This window comes from Arvicola amphibius, chromosome 4 (assembly GCF_903992535.2).
Source record: "Arvicola amphibius chromosome 4, mArvAmp1.2, whole genome shotgun sequence".
Taxonomy (NCBI): Eukaryota; Metazoa; Chordata; class Mammalia; order Rodentia; family Cricetidae; genus Arvicola; species Arvicola amphibius.
In genome coordinates, this window is record NC_052050.1 from 105,646,798 (window position 1) to 105,662,531 (window position 15,734).

The window sequence follows — 15,734 nt, forward strand, 5'->3', positions numbered from 1 at the left end:
GAGCTCCCGCCCTGGGCCTGCCGCAGCAGGGAGAGTCATCGAATGCCACCTTCACACTGACCTTCCACGCCCCCCCGTGCGCCCCTCTCCTCCAGCAGGCTCTCGGTGCTAGCCGATGTCTCTGAGTCCAGATTTTCCTCGTCAGAGCCCCGCGGGTCCAGCTCAGGCAACCGGTATGTGATGTCCTCCCTAAGGGTGGAGATACCATATCTGAAGCCATTCCTGCCAAGAGACAACCCCCAAAGTAGTCTTGCTCTCCTGGGCCTTCCCTCATACCAAGCACAAGCAGTCAATAATGCTCTTGGCCCCTGCCCACCCCACAACCCCACAGTCAGTTTTGCATCAGGCGCCTGCTGGGACTAGATGAGTGTTAGCAGAACGGGCACATGATACTTGCTTCTCCTCCTTGATGGACTGAATCCGCTCCATGAGAATCTCCTTCTCTCGGTCCTCATCGCCACCTGCCGTCTCCTCAGGGAGGGCCTCCAGCTCCTCCAAACTGCTGTCCTGCATCACTGGGGTCCTGGGGCTTTTGGTCTGAAACAAGGAAGTGGCAGATCTGACCCAGAGCTGGAGGGCAGAGTTCAGGGTTTGGGCAGATCCTAGTGCATGGAGGAAGTGTGGGCAGCATCAGCTCCAGGTTAGTTGTGAGGTAGACGCACTCCAGGGCTCTGTGCCTGGAGTTCTGCAGGAATCTAGTGGGAAACAGCATGCAGTTCCAGGAGGTTAGGACATGCTTTATGCTATGGCCAAGACTACCCAGCATGCATCTGGAGACATGCAGCCCGGCCCACACAATGCGTACATACCCGGACCCCCTCATAGGGAGACGAAAACCCCAGTTTGAGAGGCCACGGCTGGGAGAAAGATAACACAGGTGAACCGGTGTGCTGAGCCTGCCACACTAGCATGAGCAGGACCTGACCAGCAGCTGGTAGCAGGTTGAAGATCAATTGGCTCCCATGGGAGCCCAGGACCTGCCCCTCCCCCAGCACCAGAGTGGGCGCTTCTGCAATGGGAACTCCTATGCACTATGTTCAGGCGAGGAGGAAGTCAGGCCAGGCATGTCTGGGCAACAGAGGGGCTGTGTCTGGCTAAGTGGAGCTAACCATTTGGTGATGGCAGGGCTCTGCCCCACTTGCCCACGTGGCCACACCCTATGGCTTAAACCCCTGCCCAGCCACACAAGGACCAGCCCCAAGGCCAGCACTCACAGCATTTTGCCGCAACAGGGAAAGCCTGCGGAATGCGATGCTCTCAGCGGCCTCCAGTTGGCTGATCTCCTCCATCTTCACCTTGTACTTCCTCATCTGTTCTTTGATGAGCATCTCCACACACCTGTGTGCACACTCAGTCAGTTCCTGTCTAGTGGCTGGGCCAGGGCTGGGACCCTGGGATACCTTGTGACCTCAGGGGGGCTCACTTTGCCTCTTTGAGAGCACCCAGGGCAGGAGGTAAAAGGCTGGTGTAGGTTGGCAGGGTGGAACTACTTCCCTAGGAAAGGAGAGGGTCCAGAGAGGCCGGGTGCCCTGGCCTGGCGTCAGCAAGCGCCTGTCAGAGCTCTGCGAGCTTGACCCCCATGGCACCCACTCGACGTTCAGCACCAGCAGGGCTCAGCTCAAAGTCAGCACTAGTGAGGGGAAAGGCAAGACTTCCTGCACTGGGAGTGAGTCTGTGCCTGTCCCGCCACCTCCCAGTGGCTTTGGGCTCCTTCCTCACCCAAAACATTTTTTGTCGGTGGCCAGGAGCATGGCTGGGGATCAGAGGGATTCTCCTCAGCTTTACCTTGAGAAAGCTGCCAAGGGGACAGGCCATTAAAGGTCCTCTTCTGGCAGGCTTTTAATGTTTTCACTGGGGGATAGGGCTAGGAGATGGGACAGAGGTCCTCATGCATGCTGAGCAAGACCTCTAGCACAGAGCCACACTCCAGCCTTTCCGAGTTCTAAAGAAAATGATGGAAAACTGTCCAAAGGTGGACACACTGCTCTAATGGCCACCTTTCCCCATCAGGGGGCTTAGGGGTCTCGTCCCTTGAATGCTTCAAGCAACTCAGATCATGGTCTTCACTGAATAGGGAGACGTGAGGCCGTGCTCTCCCACTGTGTGGAACCCTGCCTGCATGTTGCCTGCACTGGGGTGGCTTCTGGAACCCCAGTTCCACTCATTTCAAATCTGCCTTTTGTTAAATATTAGGTTTTAGTTAAAACAGTGTGCTTGCTACAGCACACACTGAGGAGGGAGGGCCTGGCAGGCTTGAGCATGTGTGTTGGGGACACATGGAACCCCGCTTCCAGCCCTTAGCATCACAGGGAAGAAAAAGAGGTGTATTCGTGTATGCATGGTGTGTGTGCGTGTGGAGGGGAGGGGAGGGAAGACTGTTGAAGAAACCTAAGGGGCCACTAGAAAAGCAGCTCAGAAGGTCAAGGTGTTTGTTGCCAAACCGGATGACCCGAGTTTAATCCCTCAGACCTTCCAGGAAGAAAAGAACCAACTCCTGGAAGTTGTCCTTTGAGCGCCACACGTGTCACGGTGTGCGTGACCTGAGATTCCTGGGTGATGGAGGCTAGGCGGGCTTTGACTGAGCTCTCGTTAGATTCTGGAGAAGTCATGCTCTGTAGCTGACCTGGAACTCCCCGACTGTGAAGACAAAACGGGTGTGGGAACGGGACAGGGGACTCACGTGGTAATCTTCAGTACATCCTTCATGCTGGTCAGGGGGTCCGAGTTGTCAGGGCAGCGGAGTAGGCAGGGTGCAAAGATGATGGCCAGAGCTCCTGGTGACATGCGGTTCACGTCCTCAAGTAGGGCCACCCTGTAGGGCCAACAGTTAGGGGGAACCCCTCCTGCACCCCTCCCTGGGATATCCCAACGCCAGGTTCATGTCTTGGTATTAGTGGCCAGGACAGGCTGCAGGGTCACAGGGCCCAGCCGTCTCGGCTCCTGGGGGAGGGGCACTTGCTTGACAAGATGGAAGATGAGCCTCTCCAGAGAGGTGTGGTTGGCCGCAGGCAGGTGGTCCAAAACCGCATAGATGGCAGCCAGCTGTTCCTGCTTCTCCGGAAGCTCTGGGGGAGGCCGGGTCATCAGTCCTGGGTGGCACCACCCATGCCCAGTCCTCCTTCACCATGCATTTGGGGTGCACCAAGGCCCTTCATGTTTCCAGAGGGAAACAGCAAACCCAAACTGTGGGCCCCAGCTGGAACAGAACATGCTCCAGGCCTCATCCCTTTCTCTGTGGCTCACCAACAGCCCTGAGGAAGTCTCCATACTGGGCAAAGGTCATGAGGGGCTCAGGCAGCTCCCTCAGCCACTGCTTCAGGACCCCAGTGATGGCGTGGATGGGGAAGTCTTCCAGGTTGACTGCAGCAGGGTCTGCAGGCAAGAACATGGTGAGCAGTGTATGGGGCTGACCAGCGGGCCTGGCGAGGGCGTCTGCTCCTAGTGCCTTACCTATCTGCAGTGCCTGCCTCAGTTCCCGAGTCCGGTTAGCAGCGCCTGATTTGCGGTAGAGGCCCTCGGTATACAGGCCGTGCATCTCTACATGTTCTAGAAGTTTCTCCAGCACGATGGGCACGGAGGCCTTGTCACTGGTTAGGCTGTCCACACACACACCGAAGTGGCCTGGCTCGGCACCCGGCTCACTCTACAGTTGGGGTGGAGAATCAGGCCTGATGGCCACTGGCCCCAGCCCTCTATCCCTGTCTGCCCACTTTGTTCTTGAAGGGATGTTAGGGGTGGGTCCTGGGCTTGCGGGCTCCCTCCATGCAGCACCCATAGGCTGGATGGCCCTTCCTGGGGAGAAGGCGCCCCAGCCCCACAGCCCTTTAACAGATTTGGCTCTAATTCTTGTTGTGCCACAAACTTGGACCCCAACACCTTCATGCACATGGATCCCTCTGTGAGGCCCAGGACTCTTTAGCAGGGGTTAGGAGCCTGACTGGCAGCATCAGTATTAGGAATGGACACTGCAGGGGAATTCCTGCAGGCACTCCCCTGGGAGGCCTAGCTGTAATGTTCTAGAAAGCTCCAGGTTTAGGCACTCACCTTCCTCCTTCCTGTGTAGGAGCAGTAGCTCTGAATCTTGTGCACGCATTTTTTGTGGCAGGTCATCTTGCATACTAAAGGGCCAGAGCGGAAGTTACAGAGGGTACAGAGGACCCCAGGTTCCTGAGAACACCCACTCACTGTCGGGGACCTTGACTGCATTCTAAATCGTATGGATCATGCTCTGCTCTGATTCTCAAGAGAAGATGGGTGGGTGGTGACTGGTGCTCGGGAGAGACCTAGGTCTTGGTTAGACAGGAGGTACCCGTGGGAACTCAGCCTGACAGTGGCTGAGTGATACTCTTTCAGCCACACTGATCTCCAGACCAGGATGTCAGCTAAGATCTAGGGCGGTGGGGCTAGCACTGTCAAGGTGTTGGTGTGTGTTTGTGTGTGTGCATGCATGCGTGTTGGGGTGGGGCTTCCAGTCCTGAGCCCAGAGGAAATGAAGAGACCCAGGACATTGAGTCAGGAGGTCAGCTAGGCCTGGCTTGGCCACCCTCCGGCTGCACAACCAGCCAGCTCTGGGTTGCATTTGTTCTTGGCATGCTTTAGATAAACAAGGTGTCTGTGAAGTACTGGAGGGGTGAAGGTTGAAGCTGTGTGAGCACCATGAACCATGGTACATAGGTAGGCCCATGACAGTCAAGTTACCTGCCTCTGTGTATGTATATGCGTGCCTGCCATGTGTTGAGAGGAGCATTCTGAAGAACGGGCAGGAGGACAAGGAGGGTGGCAGAGGTAGGGCACCCATGTGGCCAGGACAGGGTGGGGCTCACCACTGCACAGCAGAGCCTTGTCCATGAGCCAGATATAGGAGAGACACTGCTCACACGACTGCGGGATGTTCACCTGGTAGCTGGCAAACACATGTCCATTGTGCTCCTGGACCTGGGGTGGGAAAGGGAGTGGGAAGGCTGGGCTGAGTGGGCACTCTTCCCACTCCACTGTCTCAGTAGCAGCTCCTTCCCATGGCTCTGATGTGCTGGATCAGGGCTGCACACAATCAACATATGAGCCCAAATGGACACACAGCTACTCACAGCATGCTCCTGCACGCACACACACACACACACACACACACACACACACACACGGCTACTCACAGCACGTTCCTGTTTCCGCTTCTTCTTCTGGGCTTTGCTCTGCTGAGAGAGAGAGAGAGATGAAGTCCAGGTGGGGATGAGTAGTCAGACCACTGTCCCCTAGGGGAATATCTCTGTCCTCAGAAAGGTGGTAGGAAGCTTGGAAGTACCATGACCCACCTGGATTAGCATAGGGCACCCTAAAACCCACAGCCTGCTCAACAGAGCAGCATCGGGGCCATGGCTGACCAGGGAGATGATGGTGCCATGGCCGGTAGGATGAGGTCTGCTAGGGTGGTGGGCGAGGCTGGGAGAGATGTGTGTGACTAAATGGGAGGGGCTGGGCAAGGAAGACATGGGGAGACACAGCCAGCTACTGCACAGGGAGGACCCAGGACAGGATGGGTTGTGGGGGTGAAGCTGCCTACCTTAGTCGGCTCAAAGTCGGTCTTGGTGTAGCTGCGGGTGAACTCATCCAGCAGTGACTGGAAGACATTGAGGACCAGGTTGGTGTCCTTCTGCCCACGCTCAGCAGCCAGGTTGTTGACAACGATCTGGTAGTTCTCCATTAGGTCCTTGTAGCCTACATGGATCTTTCCGTTCTGTAGGAACATGACAAGGTGTCCCCACGACCCAGCCAAGGGGTTGTGGAGTGGGACTGGGGGAGGTGAGGTATGGGCAGCTGGGGTGGGGGCCACGCACAGGCACAGAGTACATGGTCTTAATGTTGCTCCTGAACCGTTCGGTGGCCTCGATGAACAAGCTCTCGATGGGCGTCTTCTGCGAGCGCAGGTCGTTCACCTGCAGGGAGAGAGTGGTCAGGGCTGCCCACGTTTAGTCAGTGCCAGCTGTGAAACCCAAGGCAGCATGGGGCTCCTGTCCTACACAGCCATTCTAGCCTAAAGAATGTCCTGAAGATGGCTACAGGACAGAGTTTTGTGGGGCTTCGCAATGCGTGGATGGAACCAAGGGCCTCAGGAAGGTGAGGCTTGCACTGTCCCACTCAGCCAAACTCTAATTCTTCAGAGCATTTTTTTTTTTAATAGTTTGGCCAGCCTGGGAGTTGTAATCCTCCTGCCTCAGCTTCCCAAGGCCTGTGGCAACTGCAGCTGTGGATTTCAAGCTGGAACAGCAAGATGATATACACTGTGCAGCAGAGAGCAGTACACACTCTGAACATGAACTCCTATCACTACTCTACAGCCCTTTGCCTGGAGCTCTCAGGAGAGAACGGAGTATGGCTTCCCCACACATCCACGAGCAAGGCCTACTAATGTTTACAACACAGACACTGACTTGGAGTGAAAAGTACAGATGGGCAAATTGTCCCCCATGAACACATGATGGGCTATGCAGGGGACCAGCTGGCTTTAGACCTAGAATTTAGAATTTTCTTTAAAAGAACTAAACCACTTTCCAGGCTGTGGAGACGGCTCCCTGCTTTAGAGCACTGGATGCTCTTCCGGAGGATCTGGGCTCTGTTCCCAGCACACACGCTCCAGGGGATTTCATGCCTTCTTCTGGCCTCTGTGGGCACTGTGTGCAGGTGCTGAGCATACATGCAGGCAAAACACTCATACACATTTTTTTTTAATTTAAAGAAGTTTGTGTACACACATGCATGTCACAGCATGTATGGGGTTAGAGGACATTAACCTCTAACGTGTGAATTGGTGAACTGGTTCTGTGTAGGCCTAGAGCATCAGACTCAGGCAATCAGGCTTGGCATAAGCACCTTCACCTGCCACCTCAGCAGCCCTACTCCGCTTTTTTTCTGTAGACCTGAATTTAGCTCCTCCCTGAGTGCTGCGGAGAGGGATAGGGACCTCCTGTGCTCACTGTCCCCAGAAATGAACAGCACCTCACTGCCATCTCCAGCCTGGGTGTGCTAACAGCTGGCACCCTGTGGCGCACCTTGTTGAGCAGGAACTCATCCAGGAACTTGAGCTCGTTGGCATTGGTGATCTTGCGGAACACTGATTCACGCCACTTCTCTGACACTGTGATCTGGCCGACCTTGCGGTTTCGGTTCTTTTTCCCTTTCAGGGGCTTCTCGCCCACAGCATGGCGGTGCTGCTGGCTAGAAAGTGCTGCAGGGACACAGGGCAGTCAGAAGCAAGGTTAGAAATGAGCGCCCAGGTACACACTTAGGTCCACTCCCAGGACTCAGACACTGCCACTGGGACCTGACAGTTGTGGGCATGGCTAGGCAACTGATTCTGGAAGTTATGGGGAACCAACCAACCTTCTAGATTCTTCTTGGCGGAGGCTTCCTGTGCCACCTGCCCTCCATTGCTCTCCATCTCCTCCACGCCCTCCAGGCTAGGTTTCTTATCCTTGGTTTTGTGCAGGAACAGCCGCTTAAAGGCAGATCTGCAGGAGACAGTGTTTTTGTTTAAATTTTTACTTACGGGTGTGCGTGTATTTGTGGGTATACACACTGTGAGTGCAGTGCCTTTGCGGGCCAGAGGAGGTTGTGCGATCCCTCTGCAGTGACAATTACAGGAGGCAGTGAGTCACCAGACATGGGGACCCAATTTGTGTCCTCTGGAAGCAGGGCAGGTGCTCTTAACCACTAAGCCATCTCTCTAGTCCCACTTTTTCTTTCTTTGAGACAGTTTTACTATGTTGGCTAGGCTGGCCTCAAATGCAGAGACAGAGACCCCTCCCAGGCACCAGGATTAAAGGCATGTATCAGTATGCCCAGCCTACTTGCTTTTGAGACAGGGGTGTGTTATGTGCCATGCCTCTCCTCTGCATGTTTTTTTTTTTCTTTTCTTTTCTTTTCTTTTTTTAAAGATTTACTTATTATGCATACAACATTCTGCCTCCATATATGCCTATAGGCCAGAAGAGGGCACCAGAACTCATTATAGATGGTTGCTGGGAACTGAATTCAGGACATCTACAAGAACAGCCAGTGCTCTTAACCTGAGCCATTTCTCCAGCCCTTGGTTTTGTTTTTTCTTTGCAGCTTTGGCTGTCCTGGAACTCGCTCTGTAGACCAGGCTGGCTTCAAACTCAAGTAGATCAGCCTGCCTCTGCCTCCTGAGTGCTAGGACTAAAATGTGCACCACCACGCTCGGCTCTGCATGAAGTTTAAGGCCTGAAAAGCAGAAATTATAAGACTGGACCCTCTCCACGGGAAGCCATGTTCTCATCAACGGAGGCCACCTAACAAAGACAATGGTTCATTGTGGAGATCTGGATGAGGCATGGTCAGACAGACGGCATTTGTCTGCCTGAGCTGAGGAGGATGCTGCACAGGACTCAGCCTGCCCCAGTGTCATAAAAAGAATGCAATGAAGGGCTGGTAAGTGGTAAAGGCGAGCCACCAAGCCTAACAACTTGTATCTGGGACTGACTCCAGCAAGCTGTTCTCTGACCTCCACACATGGCACGTGTGCACACACACGCAATATAAATGAAAATAATTTAAAATAACGAGCTCTTGCCCCCTGATGGCTTTCATGGACACAGTATGTAAAGAAAGCCAGATAAATGGTGACATTATTAACAGTGGCTGCTGGGCACTGAAGGGACTAATGGTTACACACCAAAAAGTTACCTCAGACTCTGGAATCTTGTGTGGGAAAGGTCTTTGTGTTTGTGACCAGCTGAAGAAATATAGGATGAGATATGAATTAACCAACACAATACAAATCCAATAGTAAGTATTATAAAACAAAACAGAAGGGCCTGGGGGTGTGGCTCAGGGGTGGAGCAGCCCAAGGCTTCTTCACTAGAACTGTAACAGACCAAAAACAATTTAAGAAAAGCCACTGGTTGGAGAGAGCTCCATGAAGGTGGGGGCAGGATCAGTCACTGTGAACAAGGATGCCTGGAGTCCCCAGATCCAGGCCAAGGGCAGCCCCTCTGGGCTGAGCAGAGCCCAATTTCATCTGACTTTGGACCTCTTATGAGATTCAACTCCTCTTGGTTATAGCCCCTGGATTCTGACACTTGGCAGCAGAGGCCTCCTTGTGCCCGTGCCCCACCCTCACCCCATTCTATGTTTTTCTATTACTTGCTATGGTTAGGGCAGAAGTATTCCTGCCCCACAGACTCTTCTGTGAAAGAACCATTCTAGAGCAGTCTAGCAAGGCTGTCTGGGCGGCACACCTTCAGGAAGTTGTCAAGTCTGAGGGCCCAGCGTGGTCGCAGAGGTGACGAAGGGGTTTTTGAGATGGTATCTTCATAGCCCACGATGGCTTCAGACAGTGACCACCCTCCTGCCTCAGCCTCCTCAGGGCTGGGGTTACAGCTATGTAAAACTAAGCCTATCCAGGATCTGCTTTTGACTTCACTGAGGAAAAGAAATGGAGGGCTCGGCATGGTGGTACACACCTTTAATTTCAGAACTCAGGAAGCAGAGGCAGAGGCAGAGGCAGGTGGATCTCTGTGAGTTAGTTCACCAGGTCTACAGAGTGAGTCCCAGACAGCCAGGGCCACATAAACCCTGCCTCAGAATAAAGAAGTAAATAGATGAAGAAACGGAGGCGGCTGGGAGGCAGCTCAATGGTAAGCGTGTGCTGTGCAAGTCTGAGGGCCTGGGTCTGCACCACACAACACTGGGCGCAGGGGTGCACGTGTGAACTCCCACCGCTGCGGATGGGGGTGGTAGATTCTTGGAGTCTGCTAGCCAACCAGTCTAATGACCTCCAGGTCCAGGGAGAGGCCCTGACTAAAGTGTGGTGGTTTGAATGAGAGAGAAGCCTCACAAGCTCACTTTGAACTGTTTGGGAAGGATTAGGAAGTACGGCCTTGTTGGAGGAGGTGCGGCACTTGGGGTGGAGTCAGGCCAGGCCCAGTGTCTCTCCGCCTGCTCATAGCTACTGCTCCAGCTCCATGTTTGCTGCCATGATGATCATGGACAAACCCTTCGAAACCATAAGCCAGCTCAAATGAAATGCTTTTTTTTTTTAAAGAGTTCCCTTGGTCATGGTGTTTCCTCACAGCAGTAGAAACAATGACTAAGACGAAGGACACAATGTCAGCTCCTGTCAGCCATCTGTGCAATCAGGGCAGGTGACCTGGTCTGGCTGTGGCTTTCTGAGACATCATTACAAGCAAGTGGCCACCCTGGTCCTTGAGGTGTCTTGAGCTGGGCTAAGTAGGAAGGGTCAATGGACAGGTGTTCAATAAGGCTCTTGGGAACTGTGCCTCAAACAACTGCTGAGCCCAAATGTGTCTCATCAATGCAATCAGCTTAGGGGAGCTGCAGCAGGGCCCTGGGCGTCTCTAGTGGGTGGGTACCCTGATCACTTACTTGGAGTCACCTTGGGAGCCTGGAGATAGGCCTGCATCAGGACCAGCAGACACATCTCCTGACTTCTTCTTGTGGATGGCTGGCTTCTTGGTGCTCGGATCCCCATCTATTTCAGCTGGAGTCTGAAAAGGATAGGTTCAGGGAGAGCACTGGGAGAGAGCCGCAGCTGGGGCCAAACCTCCCTGTGCCCCACCAACCAACTTCACCCTGAGTTTCCTATCTTTAAAGATTTTATATTTTGGTTTTCGGGACAGGGTTTCTCTGTGTGGTCCTAGCTGTGTGTGCAGGAATGTACACACATTTGCGGGTGCTCACAGAGGTCAGAGGTAGGTCCCCTGGAAATGGAGTTACAGAAGGTAGTGGGCCTGACATGGGCTGGGAGCACAGCTTGGGTCATCTGCAGGAACAGCAAGTGTTCTTAGCCACAGACACATCCCACCAGCCCTCTGTTTCACCTTTGGAGGAAGGCTGTCAGGCTGCTCTGTAACATCCCATGTGGCTGAGGCTGGCATGCACACAAGAGCATCCTGCCCCTGCCTCTCGAGCGTCACAATGACAGGTGTGCACTACCAAGCTTGCTCAGCAGTGTGTGTGTGTGTGTGTGTGTATTGGTGTGCTGCAGCTTTACTCGTACCTTGACCGGAGACAACTTGGAGACGTCACTGGTGGAGGAGGAGATGCGCTTCTCCCTGTGAGACCGCAGACAGCACTGTTACTGAAAGGCACCATGCAGAGGGTCCCAGTGCAGTGGCTTTCACTTGGGTGGGGTTTCCTTGCCCATCCCAGCAAACATTCACAGAGCAGACAGAGAGGACAGCTATACAGCATCCCTTCCATCTATCCCTGGTTCCATCCATCACCTAAGGACTCAGCCATCTCATATCCATTTACCAGGCAATCTCTTTTTCCATTCAACCATCCTTCCAACACCCACCTACACACTAATCCATTCTATTTGATTCATCATGTTTACCTACTCACCTGTCAAACTCGTCTACCCTCCACCCACCTACCAATGATCTGCCAGGCACTGGCACGTGATGGGAGGGGCCAGTGATAACATTCAGCATTCTGACACAGGGTGTCCCCAGTTAACTCTGGGCCTCAATCCAGCAGTACCACAGCCAAGAAGTCCTGCATAGGTGGCCTGTCTCCAATTCCACACTCCCTTTCTTCAGTCCAGCATGGGTCCCAGAGGCTAGAAATGGGGTCCCTGAGGTACCTCTTCTCCTTTAAGCCATGGGTGAAATTCTGTGAGCTTGTCACAGAAAGGGAAACTGAGACCTAGGGAACATGGAGTAAAGGAAGACCCACAGGGGCCTGGCTTCTACAGCCAGTCCTGTTACAGACTGCCTGGCCAATGTTCATCATCTCTGCAGTGCTTGGGATGGCCAGGACCTGACACATGCTCAGTGAGCTCCTTGTCAAACCTTACTCTAGCCTGAATGCTGGTCTGCTCCTACTCCTCGCCTTTCATTCTATTGACCCCTGCCTGACAAGCATGGCCACACGGCCACACAGTTTAAGGCATTGGGCTCTGAGCTGGTGCTGCCCACCCAGTACCCCCAGTCCTGCATAGTGGGCAGGCTTACTCTGTAGGAGTCAGGGCTGCCCCTACAGCCCGGTGCTTCTCACTCAGGTCCAGGGATTGGCTCAGCATGGCACTGGTACCACCAGCGGCTATCAGCTTCTTGCCTCGCCATATCTCCACGGCGGTGGCCAGCCGTTCTGTGTCCGGGTGTTGGTAACGTTGAATCTGGGTAGAGCCACTGGGACTCTCTGGCTTGTCCTGAGCCTTGGGGCTGTCCCCACCCTTGGCCTTATCCTTGGGGGATTCGGGAGTGCTGATGGAGACCACTGGGGTGACCCTATTGTCTAGGGCCAGGCTAGTGGGCCGCTGTATGGGACTGAGACTTGGACTCCCGGGTGGGGCTTCCACAACCTGCACCTGCTTTGAAGGAGAGTGGGCTGTGGCCTCAGTCCATGCCCCCGAGGGCAGTCCATCTTCCCTGTATCCCTTTGTGTCCTCAGGGAAGTTCTCCCCAGTTTCCAGACTGGCCCTACTGGAAGGTTCTCTTAGGGTGCTGCTCTCCTCCTTGCAGGAATGGATGTGTTTGTTCTGTAGCTCAACATGTTCCAATCCTCGTTGCCGCCGCGACTCTCTCTTCTCCCGGCTGCTGGGGACTTTCTCGTGATTTTCTGCTGGCTCCGTTTTTTGCATTGGGGTGCCCTTCTCCAGGCTGGGTGCCTCCATCTTAGGTGAGGAGGTGCCAGCTGGGGACCTGTCATTCATCCAGGTTTCAGTCTGTACACCCAGACTCTCAAGGTCTCCGGTCTGCTCCACAACAGGCTGCTCAGACAGCTGTTCCATTGTAGTTGCAGGGCCCAGCTCAACCTCTGATGTCTCTGCTGCAGCTTCCCTGGCTTGTTCCTCTGCCTTCTGCTTCTTTGACATCATCTGGCGGAAGCTAGTGGGAAGGAAAGTGTGACACTGTGTCTGAAGTGGACATCTGGGTGACTTCGGGAGCACAGAAGGCTGAGGTCCACTAGGCCCCACCTGCAGAGACCCATTCAGCATCCACTGGGGGTGGTTTCCCAGCCAGCAGGACTGGATGCTCGGGATGGGAGTAGCGGAAGAGAGGTATTTCGAGTTGGTGCAAGCAGCCCCTCCACCAGGCCTGAATCACCTGTTCTGGATGGCATGTGGAAGAAGCAGCCAGAATTCTCCCTCTTGAGCCTGCAATGGCTTGTTTGTAGGCAGGCCTTCCCCATCTCCCTGCACCCTGCCTGAGGTCCCCAGTTCTATCCTGAGGCTAGGTGCTAGTGATCTTGGGCATTTCTTCAGGGAGTGCTCCTGGATGGGAATTCCTGTTCCACTTACCTCCTGCGTTGCAGGTGGCCACGACAGAGGCTCTGTAGGCGGATGATATTATTCCTCTGTCGGTGGTAGGCCCGACGCTGCAGGTAGCCCCTCCAAGCGGCCTGCAGGTACATAGCTGCCTGTGCCCTCTCCAGCGAACGGCGTACACGGTATGAGCGCCAGTAGGCCTGGATGGCCAGGGCAGCATGCTTCATCTGCAGGAAGTGCCTGCGTTCCAGCACCATACGGAACCAGCTCTGCAGTAGCAGGATCCTACGCAGGACCTCACTATGCAACCTCTCCTGCAGGGCCTGTCGCTCTGTTTCCTTCAGGAAGACCTGTGGGCAGGGGTAGGGGTGGGTCACCTGCAGAGCCCTGCAGAGCTTGTGTAGCAGGGGCAATGCAATCACCCAAGTAAGGAGTGACAGCTGTGGCTTTAGTGACCTGAGACTATGCTGTTTTTGCTAAACAGGCTCTTGTGTAGCCCAAGTTGGCCACAAACTTACCATGTAGCCAAGGCTGGCCTTACACCCCTGATCTTCCTGAGAACTTAGGTGTGCTCACCAGCAGGTTAGGGATTGTAGTGTGTTGAAGCAGAATTCATGTAGCACAGCACTCATCACTGTGTGCACACAGGGCACAGGCCAACACCAGGCTACTTCCACACCTTATGTTTTGAGACAGGGTTTCTCATTGAACCTGAAGGTTTCTCACTGACCTGTCTCCTGGCTCCGCCCCACCATGGTGGGGATTGCGGGAATGAGTCACCCAGCCAGTTCTCAGTGGGGGCTGAGAATCCAACTCAGGTCCTCATCCTTGCATGGCAAGTGCGTACGAACTGCACCATCTCCCAACTGAGCCATCTCACCGCCCTTTCTTTTCTTTTTCTTTTTTTTTGGAGGGGGGGACGACAAGGTCCTACTATTGGAACCCAGGCTGGACAGGAGCTCACAATTTTGTCTCAACTATCCAAACACTAGGATAACAGGCACATGCCAGTTCTGACATTTCATGTCAATGGGATCACACAGCAAACAGCTTTTTATGTATGGTTTCTATCACTCAATTTGTCTCCCAGTTCAGGACATAGTATGTTAGAGTTCTGTTCCTTTTTGTGGACAGGCCACTGTCTGTTCACCCAGTCTGGTGGGCACTTGGACTATGCACACTGAGGGCTGTGACTAGTCTAATATGGTGTGTGTGTTTCTGGGAACATCTGGTTTCAGCTCTCTTGGGCACTACCCTAGTATGGAACTGCTGGGTCCCCAGGTAACCCGTCTGGGACTAGAACTGGACTGTCAGGGCCTGAGTGCAACTGTGCAGCAAGAGCAGCTGAGTGATGCCAACGGCAGCCACCAGCTCACTCTGAGACTCAAGATGGTGTTTGGAAAGGAAGACACAAGAAAGGGAAGCAGCCTCATGCCGACCTATGGTCTGGATGAGCCTCATCCCTTAACATTTTGTTTGGAAGCTTCAGTCAGTGTTGTAACCCTGAGGTGAGGGACCTTCAGGACGTGGGTCCCAGTGGAAAGAGGTGTCGTCTCCACCGGTGCCCGTCGAAGAGAGTAAATGTGCTTCTTATGGGACTTGCTGGCCCTCTGTATAGACTGTGTGGGTCTGGACGAGCTGGCCTGGGTCCTGTCCTCCCTGCTGCCTGGCTCTCCAGCTCCCAGAACAGTGAGTATCAGAGACCTCTGTGCTAAGCACCCAGCCTCAGGTACTCCGTCCTCGTGACAGAGAGCACTTTGCTGCAGAGCCCAGACCCTTCAGAGCAGTGTGGAGTACTGAGAGATGTCACACGTGGGTGGAATGGGTGTGGGATGGCAGCTGCAAGTGTGGCAGTACTCACCTTTGTCTTCCCGATCTGGTAGTTGCGGCCATCCACCTGTAGCTTCCCCAGCAGGGCAGCAATGGCCTCCCTGCAGGGTTGGACATCCTTGGGCAGGAGCACCTGGAACTGCTCCGTGAAGTCCTGGCACAGGTAGGGAAGGACAGTGTAAGCACAGTTGGTGGCTGCAGTTACATCATGAGCAAGGCCAGGTTCCCTCTCTTGGTGTTGGTGCTACAAGTCCTAGGGCCTGTGCCAAGTGAGTTGGGCACAGCTGGACCTCACCTCCAAACTTATTTCCTGAAGCTCAAACTTGGTTTTCTTTATGTGTATGTGCAGTGCTCACAGAGGGCAGCAGAGAGCATCAGACCCCCTGGAGCGGTGTCACAGACGATTATGAGCCTCTGTATGTGGGTGTATGGATCCCAATCCCTGCTCCTCCTGCTGAGTCATTCCTCCAGCTCTCAAAGTTGTTTCCTGTGCTTATTATTCCCTGAAGTTATGCATGAGTGACTACGGAAGACTTCGTGTGACAGTGGGGACAGATATGATTGAATACTTGGACCCAGTTGAAGGAACTGTTTGGGAAGGATTAGGAGGTAAGGCCTATTGGAAGAAGTATGCCATGGAGGTGGCCTCTGAGGCCTC

General features: G+C 54.0%; 1 protein-coding gene across 20 annotated transcripts in view; it reads right to left on the reverse strand.

Annotated features, from left to right (window-relative positions):
• Window positions 1-15,734, reverse strand: part of Myo9b (myosin IXB) — an 89,866-nt gene that overhangs the window by 1,775 nt on the left and 72,357 nt on the right. For 12 of the 20 annotated variants that reach the window (XM_038325210.1, XM_038325204.1, XM_038325198.1 and 9 more), the window contains 20 exons: window positions 15,108-15,230; window positions 13,280-13,596; window positions 11,991-12,866; window positions 11,033-11,087; window positions 10,399-10,520; window positions 7,375-7,502; window positions 7,044-7,219; window positions 5,832-5,930; window positions 5,558-5,731; window positions 5,151-5,192; window positions 4,824-4,935; window positions 4,045-4,118; window positions 3,451-3,643; window positions 3,244-3,372; window positions 2,960-3,065; window positions 2,681-2,812; window positions 1,215-1,338; window positions 810-857; window positions 398-537; window positions 62-189 (listed from right to left, as the gene is read on the reverse strand). In XM_038325210.1, coding sequence (XP_038181138.1) covers window positions 62-189; window positions 398-537; window positions 810-857; window positions 1,215-1,338; window positions 2,681-2,812; window positions 2,960-3,065; window positions 3,244-3,372; window positions 3,451-3,643; window positions 4,045-4,118; window positions 4,824-4,935; window positions 5,151-5,192; window positions 5,558-5,731; window positions 5,832-5,930; window positions 7,044-7,219; window positions 7,375-7,502; window positions 10,399-10,520; window positions 11,033-11,087; window positions 11,991-12,866; window positions 13,280-13,596; window positions 15,108-15,230 — 3,298 coding nt within the window. The remainder of the gene's footprint in view (window positions 1-61; window positions 190-397; window positions 538-809; window positions 858-1,214; window positions 1,339-2,680; window positions 2,813-2,959; window positions 3,066-3,243; window positions 3,373-3,450; window positions 3,644-4,044; window positions 4,119-4,823; window positions 4,936-5,150; window positions 5,193-5,557; window positions 5,732-5,831; window positions 5,931-7,043; window positions 7,220-7,374; window positions 7,503-10,398; window positions 10,521-11,032; window positions 11,088-11,990; window positions 12,867-13,279; window positions 13,597-15,107; window positions 15,231-15,734) is intronic. The other 8 variants (XM_038325205.1, XM_038325203.1, XM_038325197.1 and 5 more) reach the window with 3 other exon arrangements.